Genomic DNA, 14146 nt, shown 5'->3' with positions numbered 1-14146 from the left:
TTGGGGTGTTGGGGTATTTTGGGGGAGGTGTCAGGGTATTAGGGATGTTGGGGTATTTTGGGGGAGGTGTCAGGGTATTTGGGGTGTTGGGGTATTTTGGGGGAGGTGTCAGGGTATTTGGGGTGTTGGGGTATTTTGAGGGGTGTCAGGGTATTTGGGGTGTTGGGGTATTTTGGGGAAGGTGTCAGGGTATTTGGGGTGTTGGGGTATTTTGGGGGAGGTGTCAGGGTATTTGGGGTGTTGGGGTATTTTGGGGGAGGTGTCAGGGTATTAGGGATGTCAGGGTACTTTAGAGTGGGGTGTCAGGGTATTTGGGGTGTTGGGGTATTTTGGGGGAGGTGTCAGGGTATTAGGGATGTTGGGGTATTTTGGGGGAGGTGTCAGGGTATTTGGGGTGTTGGGGTATTTTTGGGGAGGTGTCAGGGTATTTGGGGTGTTGGGGTATTTTGGGGGGGTTGTCAGGGTATTTGGGGTGTTGGGGTATTTTGGGGGAGGTGTCAGGGTATTAGGGATGTTGGGGTATTTTGGGGGAGGTGTCAGGGTATTTGGGGTGTTGGGGTATTTTGGGGGAGGTGTCAGGGTATTTGGGGTGTTGGGGTATTTTGGGGGGGTTGTCAGGGTATTTGGGGTGTTGGGGTATTTTGGGGGAGGTGTCAGGGTATTAGGGATGTCAGGGTACTTTAGAGTGGGGTGTCGGGGTATTTTGAAGAGGGGTCGGAGTATTGTTGGGGGGTGGGGTATGTTGGGGGGGGTGTTGGGGTATTTTGAGGGGGGGTGGGGTCGGGTTATTATGGGTTTTATTTAATTCGGGGGTGAGTTCAGTCCATTTTTAAACATGAGCAACTTTCCCGCTGAGTTTTTCCCGCTCACACTTTCACCTGAGCAGGAACCAATCAGGAGCGAACATCTGGCACCAGCACCGTAGCCAATCAGCAGGAGGTGATGATGTCACCACGCCGCACGCGCACCACCGTGCCTGCGCGCGCAGCCAGCCGGTTGAAAGGGGCGGGACCTGGCAGCGCGCGCAGGCCCCCATCGCCCGGAGGCGCTTGAGGTAAAACCGGGAGCCGGAGCGGGACCGGGATCATGGTGCTCGAAAGCCTCGCCAGGATCATTAAAATCCAGCTCCCTGCCTACCTGAAGCGAATTCCCATTCCCGAGAATCTGGGTGGCTTCACTCGGTTGACAGGTGAGGGCCTCGGAGCGAAGGAGGGCGGATTCCCCCCGGGGAGGGAAGAGCGATATCTGGGAGTGCGGGAGGGAGGCCGGGAGCCCGATACTCGGGGAGGGAGACCGGACCCGGGGGTTCCCGGGAACCAGGGGCAGTGGCCAAGATGTTGTGGGGGCGGGGCTCGGTGGAGGTGGGGGTGGGGCTTGGTAGGGGCAGGACTTGGGGCGGGGCTCTGGGTGGGGGTGCGGGTGGGGGCGGGGCTCTGGGTGGGTGCGGGGGGGCGGGGCTCTGGGTGGGGGTGCGGGTGGGGGCGGGGCTCTGGGTGGGGGTGCGGGTGGGGGCGGGGGGGAGGGGCTCTGGGTGGGGGTGCGGGTGGGGGCGGGGCTCTGGGTGGGTGCGGGGGGGCGGGGCTCTGGGTGGGGGTGCGGGTGGGGGCGGGGCTCTGGGTGGGTGCGGGGGGGAGGGGGGGGGCTGGGGCTCTGGGTGGGTGCGGGGGGGCGGGGCTCTGGGTGGGGGTGCGGGGGGGCGGGGCTCTGGGTTGGAGGTGGTGGGAGGGAGGTGAGGTGTGCGGCTCTGGGGGTTGGGGGAGGGAGAGGTGGGGCTCTGGGTGGGTGCGGTGGGGGGGGGGAGGCTGGGGCTCCGGGTGCGGGGGAGGGAGGGGTGGGGGGGAGGGCTGGGGCTCCGGGTGCGGGGAAGGGAGGGAGGGATGGGGCTCTGGGTGCGGGGGAGGGAGGGAGGGATGGGGCTCTGGGTGCGGGGGAGGGAGGGAAGGGAGGGGTGCGGGGGAGGGCTGGGGCTCCGGGTGCGGGGGAGGGAGGGAGGGAGGGATGGGGCTCTGGGCGCGGGGGAGGGAGGGAGGGAGGGATGGGGCTCTGGGTGGGTGGGAGGGAGGGAGGGAGGGATGGGGCTCTGGGTGGGTGGGTGCAGGCGGGAGGGAGGACTGGGGCTCTGGGTGGGTACAGGGGGGAGGTCTGGGGCTCTGGGTGGGTGGGTGCAGGTGGGACGGAGAGGTGGGGGTGTGGGGCTCTGGGTTGGGGGAGGGGGTTGGGCTGCCATTGGCGTGATTAAAAAGATGAGAAGCTGCATTGGTCAGGACGGTGGAATCTCCAAGCAATTCACAGTCAATGAAATATTTTTGAAGTGTGGCCACTGTTAGAATTTAGAAATGGGTGGGTCTAAACTTCAGAATAAAGGCTGCAAATATTCAATTAATCAGGCAATATCTGTGAAGAGTGAGAAACAGAGCAGTCCATGTGGTGTAGGTACACCCATAGTACTGTTGGGGAGGGTGTTACAGAATTTTGACCCAGTTCCAAGTTAGGATGGTGATCAGCTTGGAGGGGAACTTGCAGGTGGTGGTGTTCCCCTATATCTATTTCCCTTGTCCTCTAGGTGGTGTCTCAGAGGAGAGAGAATATGATAAGTTGAGATGGAGTTTGAAATCACTGAGAATGGGTGATTTTTTTTTTTGCTGTGGATGGAAAGCAATGAAGAAATCTTTATTGTACATAAATTATATAAAGCAATGATTTTGAAAGAGAGGTGAGTAGTGGAGGAGAAAGAAGGTGCCAGAAGAGTCGGGGGTCAAGACAAGGGGTGATCTGGTGATAAGCACCACATCATTACAGTGGTCTTATCAGGGTAAGTGGTGGTAGATGTAGGAGCAACTGCTCAATCTCCATTTATGAACATAGTCTGTAAAGTCTTTGAACATTGCAAAATTATGTTTTTTTCAGTTTGTGTGGCTATGGAGAAGGACTGAAGTGGTGGTTATTTTCATTTTGCATTTCACATTTGTCTAGCTTATTACAATAACTATCATTACTTTCAAGATGTGTGATGACCGGCTCTGCGCACATCACAAAGTTCTTTAGATCTGTGCACAACTCTTGAGGCTGAGAGGGTGTGCCTGGCAGCAGGGCTGACTGCCTCCCTGGGTGTCAGGGAGTGACTGTGGCTCAGCATGTGGCAGGGTGGACTAAATTACTTGCCATGGAATCATCAATGTCCTTTGGAAATCAAAATCTGGGTCTAGTTGAACAGAAAATCAATAGAATTTTTTAAGGGAGAATTGTCTAGATATTTGAGGGGTGGGCACTTGACGTAATCAATAGAGGGCGGAATTACTTCGTAATTACACAATCAAGTCAGAGGGAGTACAGCTGCAATAATCTTCAATGGAGTAAGGCAAGGCTGGATGGCCTCTACTTTAATGCCAGGAGTATTACAGGTGAAACGGATGAGTTAAGGATGAGGATTGACATGTGGAATTGTGATAAAGTAGCCATCACTGAGACGTGGTTGAGGGAGGGGCAGGATTGGCAGCTCAACATTCCAGGATATAGAATCTTCAGGCGAGACAGGGGAGGGGGTAAAAAAAGGAGGAGGCGTTGCATTATTAGTTAAGCAGTCCGTTACTGCAGTAAGGAGAGATGATATCTTGGAGGGGGCATCGAATGAAGCTTTGTGGGTAGAGCTTAGGAATAAAAAAAGGGTCAACCACATTATTAGGTGCTTGTTATAGATCCCCAGATAGTCAGCGGGAAATTGAGGAGCAAATATGTGCACAATTTGTGGAGGTGTGTAAAAACAATAACAATAGGGTAATTATATTAGGTGATTTCAACTTTCCCAACATTAATTGGGATGGACATAGTGCTAAGGGCTTGGATGGAGTGGATTTCTTGAAATGTGTACAGGAGAACTTTTTAGGTCAATATGTAGAGGGTCCAACAAGGGATGGTGCATTGCTGGACCTAATTCTGGGGAATGAAGCCGGACAGGTGACTGAGGTGGTGGTGGGTGAGCATTTTAGCGATAGCGACCACAGCATGGTACAGTTTAAGTTTGTTATGGACAAAGAAATCAACAAGTTGCAAAAAAAAATGTTTTGGATTGTGGGAGAGTGGATTTTTGTAAAATAAGGCAGGATTTGGCCAAGTTAGACTGGGAACAATTACTTGTGGGGAAATCTACAGAGGAACAGTGGGGGTGTTCAAAAAGGAATTGGGGAGGATACAGGCTCAACATGTTCCCTCTAGGGTGATAGGAAGGAGTAACAAGCCCAGAGAACCATGGATGACCAGAGATATTCAGGGTACGATGAGAAAGAAAGAGGCTTTTAGCAGGTACAAGGGAAGCAAATCAGCAGAGGCATTAGTGGAGTACAGACAGTGCAGGGTGGAGCTTAAGAAAGCAATTAGGAGAGCGAAGAGGGGTTATGAGAAAGCTCTGGCTGGTAAAAGTAGGGAAAATCCCAAGATATTCCATAAGTCTATCAATGGGAAGAGGATAACCAGAAAAAGAGTAGGGCCCATAAGGGACCAAGGGGTCAATCTATGGGTGGAGCCAGAGGACATCGGTAGAGTGTTGAATGAATACTTCACGTCCATCTTCACCCAAGAGAATAGGATGAAGGTATCAAACTCGGGGAGAGAGACTGCGAGGTTCTTAAGCAAATTGATATAGGGAGTGACAAGATAGTGGAGGTGTTGACAAGCTTAAAAGTGGACAAATCTCCAGGTCCGGATGATCTGTATCCCAGACTGCTGAGGGAAGAGGTTGCAGGGGCTCTGACCCGAATTTTTAATTCCTCTCTAGCGACGGGGGAAGTGCCAGAGGATTGGAGAACAGCTAATGTGGTTCCGCTATTTAAGAAGGGTTGTAGAGATAAGCCAGGGAACTACAGGCCAATGAGTCTCACGTCTGTGGTAGGGAAACTATTGGAGAAATTTCTGAAGGAGAGTATCTATCTCCACTTGGAGAGGCAAGGTTTGATCAGGGATAGTCAGCATGGCTTTGTCAGAGGGAGGTCATGATTAACAAATTTGATTGTATTTTTTGAGGAGGTGACCAGGTGTGTCGATGAGGGGAGTGCAGTTGATGTAGTTTATATGGATTTCAGCAAAGTCTTTGACAAGGTCCCACATGGAAGACTTATAAAGAAGGCAAATGCACATGGGATACAGGGTAATTTGATAAGATGGATTCAAAATTGGCTTAGTTGTAGGAGACAGAGGGTGATGACAGAAGGATGCTTTAGTGAATGGAAGCCAGTGGCGTACCACAGGGATCTGTGCTAGGTCCCCTATTGTTTGCCATTTATATAAACGACATAGATGACTATGTAGAGGGTAGGATTAGTAAGTTTGCGGATGACACAAAGATTGGCTGGGTGGTTAACAGTGAGGTTGAGTGTTTTGGGCTACAGGAAGATATAGACGGGATGGATAAGTGGCAGATGGAATTTAACCCCTGAAAAGTGTGAGGTGATGCACTTTGGAAGGAGTAATTTGACAAGGAAGTATTCAATGAACGGCATGGCACTAAGAAGTTCTGAGGAAGAAAGGAACCTTGGCATGTGTGTCCATAAATCTCTGAAGGCAGAGGAACATGTTAGTGGAGTGGTGAAAAAAGCATATGGGACACTTGCCTTTATCAATCGAGGCATAGATTACAAAAGTAGGGAGGTCATGTTGGAGTTGTATAGAACCTTGGTGAGGCCACAGCTGGAGTACTGTGTGCAGTTCTGGTCGCCATATTATAGGAAGGATGTGATTGCACTGGAGGGGGTGCAGAGGAGATTCACCAGGATGTTGCCTCGGATGAAACATTTAAGTTATGAAGAGAGGTTGGATAGACTTGGGTTGTTTTCATTGGAGCAGAGAAGACTGAGGGGCGACCTGATTGAGGTGTACAAGATTATGAGGGGCATGGACAGGGTGGATAGGGACCAGCTGTTCCCCTTAGTTGAAGAGTCAGTCACAAGGGGACATAAGTTCAAGGTGAGGGGCAGGAGGTTTAGGAGGGATGTGAGGAAAAACTTTGTTACCCAGAGGGTGGTGATGGTCTGGAATGCGCTGCCTGGGAGGGTGGTGGAGGCGGGTTGCCTCACATCCTTTAAAAAAGTACCTGGATGAGCACTTGGCACGTCATAACATTCAAGGCTATGGGCCAAGTGCTGGTAAATGGGATTAGGTAGGTAAATTAGGTGTTTCTCATGTGTCGGGGCAGATTCGATGGGCCGAAGGGCCTCTTCTGCTCTATGATAAACAGGATGAATAGGCAGTTCATACATTACAACAATCATCACTCTCTTAAAAATACTTGATTGGCTTGATGTGCTTTGGGACATTCTGTGGTCATGAAAGGTGCTATAGAAATGCAAGTCTTTTTCTTTTCATCATCTGAGTAATTGCAGGCTCATAAACCAGAGGGCACAGATTTGAAGTTTTTAAATCTGATTGCTATACTTTGCTCTTTAATGCATATTGATAAGCTTTGCTACAGATTGTTAATCTACAAGTACTAAGTTTTCAATTAAAATAAAAACCTGTATGAACACCAGTCCTCTGTTTTGAAATTATATTCATTATACATTGCAAACTTTCAAAATTACCAAGTGAGTCTGAGCTAAAGTTCACAATGATCCACAAAAGTGCAAATGTTGAAAGACCTAGCACAAATTTAATGGGCTGAATGGCCTCCTTCTGAGCTGTGTTGTTTTATGACTGGAACCTGTGCAATAAATTTTCTGTTAAACTAATGTGTGGAGGAAATATAGAAGTATCAGCAGCTTTGTGAATGTATTGTGGTTTTCTGTCATGAACCATTTCTACATTTTTTGCAAACTGAAATCATAGTGTTGGGTGGAAATGCTCTGTTCTGTGTTGATGACATAATGCAGTGTCTTTTTCTTAAATTGAAAACACAATTGGGAATATTTTAATTTATAGAGTTCTGGTTGTAATTTCCATCGTGGTGTATGGCTATAGCTCTCTGTCTGGATAATACAGTTTTAAGATCTATCCTCAATGAGATGTTCACTTTATTGCCGTGAATGTTCACCAAAAACGAATCCGTTCTTCTTTGGGCCATAACCTATCTGTGTGTTAAGTTTTGTTGCGATCCGAATCTTCTGAGGAGTGGTAATCACCGTCTGATTGCTGCTCCATTCTTACTTTTCTGTGCCACCATGGAGCTCCGCAATTCTGGACAGGTCTTCTGATCCCGGCTTCTTCAGGGGAGGCAGTGGGATTGTCACTGGACTAATAATCCAGAGACCCAGGGTAATGATCTGGGGGGGCTGGGTTTGAATCCTATCATAGCTGATGGTGAAATTTGATGAAACCATTGCCGATTGTCGTAAAAACCCATCTGGTTCACTGATGTCCTTTAGGGAAGGAAATCTGCCATCCTTACCTGGTCTGGCCTACATGTGACTCCAGGCCCCACAGCAATTTGGTTGGCTCTTAGATGCCCTCTGAACGAGGGCAATTAGGGATGGGCAATAAATGCTAGCCTAGCCAGCGACGCCCACATCCATTCAACGAATAAAAAAGAGAAATGCAGCGCGTACCTTCAGTGGAGCTGCTTCCTCGTAGTACTGGGTCATCAGGGGAAGACAAGCCCGTTATTACAGCACCAGCTGCTATATTCTGGTAAATGTTTAAAGGTCGCAGAGGTGTTAGTGTATGAGTGAATGTGAGAGTGAGTGGTTGAATGTCTAGGTGTGGTAGGTGGGAGAGGTCGGTTTGCAGGGTGCCAGGTGAGTGGGTGGTTTGGATCAAGGGTGGAGTTGGGTGGGGGTTAGTGAAGGTATGAGTGATGGCGGTGGGGGGAGGGGTGTCAGTTATTTAGTTACCCTGGAGTTAGATCTGGGATTTTTCTATCTAACATTTCCTGGGTAATTCTCCAGGTAAGTGCTATGAGCTGTCTGAAGTCTCTGACTCTTAACTCCAAGTTGGAGATTTTTCAGAGTACCCCGGAGAGCTTTCCAGGCAATTCCCACAGTGTCAGTGCATTGAGACTTCCAGGGGTCCCGACATGCATCTTGCAGGGTATGTCCAATCTCTGTGATCCAGGACTGGAAGATCTGGGCCATTGCTTATAGATTAAAAGGGGCGAAAACATTACCTCCACCCACCGTCTGTGGCAGGATTAATGATGAATTGTTTCACGTGTGATCTCAGTATATTCCTTCTCTTTTCTCCTTCCCCATGCCTGCCCAAATTACTGTGTTTATTTTGCAGCATAGCTTTAATATGTGGTACTTAATTGAATAGACAGATATTTGGCAGGTGATAAATTCATGTTTGCCTCTACCTAACAGTGGTGGATTATCATATTTTTTTCCTAATTAAATCTAATTCTGTTGTCCACAGTTGCAGAATGGCTGCGATTGCTGCCATTCCTTGGAGTTCTTGCACTGCTCGGGTACCTTGCCATTCGACCTTTCATCCCCCGAAAAAAACAGCAGAAAGACAGTTTGATTAATCTAAAAATTCAGAAGGAAAATCCCAAAGTGGTGAATGAAATCAACATTGAAGATCTCCAGTTCACCAAGGCAGCATACTGCAGGTGTTGGCGATCAAAGACGGTAATAATATTGGGCATTTTGTGGGCTGTTGAGATAGAAGCATACTTATAACTGTGATAATAAAGCAGACAACCCCTCTTACTTGGACAATTTTCCTTACATTGAAGGGCTTACAAAGAAAATTGTTTACAATCCAGTGCCCCTGCCCATGATTGTGAAGAATAGGATGTGATTTAAAAGTTAATATCAGCACCAATAAACCTGACTAATTTTAGTTATTGTAACTGTTTCAAGAAGTGAATAATTTGAGCAGGGAAAGAAGAATCTACCTGCATGTTAAGTTTAAACAATCAACCGATCCTACGAAAGGAGCAAAGGCAGAATCCAGATTGACTGATACTCAAACAAAGGTCAAAAACTCAAGATCACAGATTAATTCCAGGATCATTTGCAACCCATTCAAATATGATCACTCGCCACATTGCAGCATCATAGATGGTAGAAACTTAGCATGAGACTACTTATCAAGGATTCAGTTTGCTGAGGTTTGACTGGAAGAATTCTGCATGTTTTTTTGACCTAAGCTCAAGATAACACCGTCCTTTGGTCAGGATGTTGGCGGATGCAGCAAAGCCAGACGTTTATATCCTTCACAGTAGCCTATTTTGCAATGAGTTTTAATGGAGCTGAATATAATTTGTTGAGAAAGTAAATTGTTGGTTTTTATTTTTTCCTTCCCTCCCAAAGATCGGAATTATGCCTGAATACAGTTCCACAGTTGGCAGCAAATGACCATTGTACATAGACAATGGGTATAGGACATTGTTGGACTATGAGACACTTCATAATTAGATTACTTATGCCAATACCTGGTGTTCATTCCAGCATTGGCAAACCGAGGCCTTGTCTGCCTGTTTAAGTGGATGCAAAAGATCATACTATTTAGCAGGAAATTATTCCCACTGTCCTGGTCAGCATTTCTGTCTAACAACAAGACCAGATTAACTAGCAGTTAATTTTACATTTTATAGGACCATTGCTGCTGGTTTGACAACATAAGTGACTTCAAGGTAGTTTAAAAAAAAAAGTTAATTGGTTCTTAATAACTGGGAAGTCCTGGAAACAGAAGTCACTATGATAAATGTAATTTCCTCTTCCCTATTTCCTAGATTGACAATGGAAAGACCATCAGCATCCTAACTCTTCTCAATGGTGTATGCTTTGTGCATGTTTTTACTAATGGTGATGAACACATCAAAGAGAACATTAATACAAAAGCAAAACACTGCAGATGTTGGAAATCTGAAATAAAAACAGAAAATACTCAGCAGGTCTGGCAGCACCTGGTCGTGAGAGAAACAGAGTTAACATTTCAGATCAATGACCCTTCATCAGAACTGAGGAAAAATAGAAATATAAGACTTTCAGACCTCATCTGAACACGCCTTTTGTTTCTTTGCTATACCCATTACCAACTCCCTTTAGCACCATGAAACCTTGTCATTAATCTCTCTGCCTTCTGCCCAATCACAGCTCTTCCCTTCAATAAAAGCAAAATTCTGTGGATGTTCTGAAGAAGAGTCATATGAACTCAAAACATTAACTCTGTTTCTCTCTTTACAGATGCTGCCAGACCTGCTGTATTTTTCCAGCATTTTCTGATTTATCAAGGAGAACATTGTAAAGTTGAAACAGTGAGGCCTGCAGTTGGTGCAGAGCCTCTTAGTGAGTGAATGAGTGAGCCCGAAACAGAACCATACATTTTCAGCCCTTTTTATTTTAAAGCATTTTGTAAAGTAAAACATATTTACATTATTCTTTAGTCATAAACTATCATTTTGATAATTGATACTGTATCACTTTTGTATTAATCTGATCATAATGAAGATTGTTCTTCAAAGATTCAGTTCCCAGAAAGTGATATTGTATTTCTTAGTTTTGTGATGTGTATATGGGCAGGAATCCTTCTCCAACATTTATATGGTTTAACGTAATCTTGAAACCAGGTTATCTCTAACACTCAGCTCATGAAGACAATATAACGACAGGCGGTAAAATGTTTGTTATGATGGCCAAAACATATTGTGGGCTTGTATAGAACACGAATGAAAATTTGACTGGCCTTGTGTTTTTCTTTATAGTTCCCTGTCTGTGACGGGTCTCACAACAAACACAATGAATTGACGGGCGATAATGTGGGTCCATTGATCATTAAGAAGAAAGAAGTATAACATTTTTTATTTTCTTTAATCATGACATAATGTGTTCATGTGATGTAAAGATCATTTGTAAAGTGCAACCATGAACTTTAACAGTCCAATAAATGTACCTTTACAGTAAAATTTGTACAGAAGTTGTAAAGCTTTACTTGTCACTAACAAATGTCTAATGTAATGTACAGTGATTATAATTGGGACAGTCTACTCTTTACTATCATGATTAAAAAGACTAAAGCAATTGTTTAAAATTGGGTTGTGCTTTTACTTTACTGAGATGCAAGCTATTTTTGAACATTGTAGTTCCTAGATGTCTTTGCACATAGGTTGTTCACTAAAACAATGTACATTGTTTTATTGTACAAGAAAGTACTGCTGTTTATGAAAGTCTTTCTGCTGGAGTGCAAATAATTTTCAGTTGCTAAGTAAAGACAACACTGTCATTTTCCATCTAAGTCATGGAGTCATAGTCTAGTACAGGTGATTCATTGACACACAGCAACTCTTCACTGTATTATAAGTTTTTGTTTCTACATTGGGGGTTATCAACCCTTTTGCTTCTAAGGCCCCTCCTCGTCTTCCCCCCCCCCCCCCCCCAAAACCTCCATGTTAGAAAAATTTCACAGATTCCCTTTAACACAACAGTATTTATTTCTGTATAAAAATGAGAAAAGACATTTATTCTTATTTTTCTTAATGTGAAGTTATTGCTGGTGCTGTGCAGCAGTTGTCAAGTCATGGGGATGTAAACTGTGCTAAGGGACTTCCTCAGCTCCATTTACCAGATCCACATCCAGGCTATGAGGTAGATTTCAGGCAATAAAGGGAACTTGACACTTAGTTACTGGAACCAGTGCTCCCTCAGTTGCCCCTCTCTCATTGTGCTCCAGCGCTGCAGTGTCCAGCTCTAAATAATCTGTTGATGGCTTTAATTGTCATAGTTCCAAGAAAATATGAGGAGTTTGAATTTTTGCTTTATTTTTCCTCAACATGTTCTCCTTGTTTGAAATACTTGTCCGATGTATCTTTAGAATCAATATTGAGGATAAGGAGCCTCTGGGCTTAGGAGATCTTGCTCCACTTTTGTTTTCTTTTCTGTGGGATATTGAAGTCATGAAAGATTTTTATCACTTGATTTCTATTAATTTCTTTGTTTCGAACAGGTTGCAGTAGAGGCAGGACGTAGCAGGTGTAGCATTGAGAAACACAATATAAATGAATGAACCTAAGTGACATTGGACCCAATCATGTAGGCTGTCAGCTGAAGGAACTCTCCATGGATCAGTTCTCTATCCCTGTATAGTTCAGGGTGAAGAACATTCCAGAACTCTTAAGGTTAATAAACTAGAGACTGAAACTGTTCAATGTGAGCTTTCCAGCTGCGGTTCCTGAGGGAACCACTGGGTGACAGCAACATTCTGGGTTCAATTATTGATATTAAGCACCAGCTTTAGTTTGAGCCTTTAATTGGTCGATCCTTCTTGTGGACTTTGATAGATCCTCGGTGGAGAAACCCTGTTCTACGTAATTGTGGATCTGCTAGCCAGTGGGAGAAACCTTTTGGAATCCCACTGTACCTTACTTATCTGAAGGACAAGGACATTAATGCTAAAAGTTAGTTAAGGAAAAAGTGGGACCTATCAGAGATGAAAATGGAAACGTGTGTAGATGCAGAGGCTGTGGGAAGGGTTTTGAATGAATATTTTGTCTCCGTGTTTACAAAGGAAAGGGAGCATGTAGATATAGTAGTCTAGGAGGAACACTGCGATATATTGGACGGGATAGTCATAAAGAGACAGGAAGTATTTGAAGGGTCGAAATCCTTGAAAGTTGATTAGTCACCAGGGCCAGATGGATTGTTTCCGAGGCTGAAGGAAGTCAGGGAGGAGATAGCAGATGCTCTGAGGATGATTTTCCAATCTTCACTAGAGACAGGGGAGGTACGGCAGGACTGGAGAAATGCAAACGTAGTTCCACTGTTTAAAAAGGGATCAAAGGAAATGCCAAACAATTATAGGCCAGTTAGTCTTACATTGGTGGTGAGCAAATTAGTAGAATCAATCCTGAGAGATAGGATTAACTGTCATGTGGAAAGGCATGGACTAGTCAGGGATGGTCAGCATGGATTTGTTAAAGGAAGGTCTTGCCTCACAAATTTGATTGAATTTATTGAGGAAGTGACAAGAAGGGTTGATGAAGGTAGTGCAGTGGATGTTGTGTACATGGATTTTAGCAAGGGATTTGACAAGATTCCACATGGCAGATTGGTCAGGAAAGTAAAAGCCCATAGGATTCTGGGTAATGTGGCAAACTGGATAAAAGGTTAGCTTTGTAACAGGAAACAAAGGGTAATGGTCGATGGATGCCCTTGCAAATGGAAAGTTGACTCAAGTGGTGTTCCACAGGGCTTAGTGTTGGGACCCTTGCTGTTTGTGTTATATATTAACGATTTGGATGTGAACATGGGGGGCACATCTGGGAAATTTGCAGATGTCACAAAGATTGGCCGAGTAGTGGATAATGTAGAGGAAAGCCATAATCTCCAAAATGATATAGATGGGTTGGTGGAGTGGGCGGTAAAGTGGCAGATGGATTTTAACATAGAGAAGTGTGAGGTCATACGTTTAAGGAGGTCAAACAGTTACAGGGATTACATAATAAATGGGAATATACTAAGAGGGCTAGATGAAGTATGAGATCTAGGCATACAAGTACACAGGTCCCTGAAGGCAGCAGTTCAAGTAGACAAGGTTGTAAAGAAGGCATATATTATATATGGAATGGTCTCCTTCATTGGCAGGTATAGAATATAAAAGTAAGGATATAATGTTGGAATTATATAAAACACTGATTGAGGCCACAACTGGAGTATTGTGTGCAGTTCTGGTCACCACATTACAGGAAGTAATAGCTCTGGAGAGAGTGCAGAGACGGTTTACAAGAATGTTGCCAGGGTTAGAAAAGTGTAGCTACGAGGAGAGATTGGATAGGTTGGGGTTATTTTCTTTAGAACAAAGAAGGCTGAGAGGTGACTTGATTGAGGTGTACAAAATTATGAGGGGAATAGAGTGGACAGGATAAAATTGTTTCCCTTGATGGAGAATTCTAGAACCAGGGGACGTAGATTCAAGGTAAGTGGTAGAAGATGTAGGAGGGACATGAGGAAGAACCTTTTTACGCAGAGGGTAGTGGGTGTCTGGAATTCGCTGCCCAGTTGGTGGTAGAGGCAGAAACTTTAAACTCTTTTAAAAAGTGCCTGGATCTGCACCTTAAGTGCTGTAAGCTGCAGGGCTATGGGCTGGGTGCAGGAAGGTGGGATTAGAAAGGGCATCTCGGTATCCTCGGGCTGGCATGGACAAGATGGGCTGAATGGCCTCCTTCTGTGCTGTAATTTTTCTATGGAATACAAGTTGGATACCAGGGAGGTGAGAAAGTGGAAGA

At 45.2% G+C, this 14146-nt stretch overlaps 1 protein-coding gene across 1 annotated transcript; it reads left to right on the top strand.

Moving 5' to 3' along the window:
- The first annotated feature begins 984 nt into the window (after positions 1-984).
- cisd2 (CDGSH iron sulfur domain 2) lies at positions 985-10956 on the top strand. The gene is made up of 3 exons (XM_041199000.1): positions 985-1189; positions 8335-8549; positions 10631-10956. The coding sequence occupies exons 1-3, from the start codon at positions 1087-1089 to the stop codon at positions 10718-10720; spliced, it is 408 nt and encodes a 135-aa protein (XP_041054934.1). The 5' UTR covers positions 985-1086; the 3' UTR covers positions 10721-10956.
- The last annotated feature ends 3190 nt before the right edge of the window (positions 10957-14146 follow it).

The sequence above is a fragment of the Carcharodon carcharias genome, chromosome 1, assembly GCF_017639515.1.
Source record: "Carcharodon carcharias isolate sCarCar2 chromosome 1, sCarCar2.pri, whole genome shotgun sequence".
In the NCBI taxonomy this organism is placed as follows: domain Eukaryota; kingdom Metazoa; phylum Chordata; class Chondrichthyes; order Lamniformes; family Lamnidae; genus Carcharodon; species Carcharodon carcharias.
This window is presented reverse-complemented; position numbering and strand designations above follow the sequence as displayed.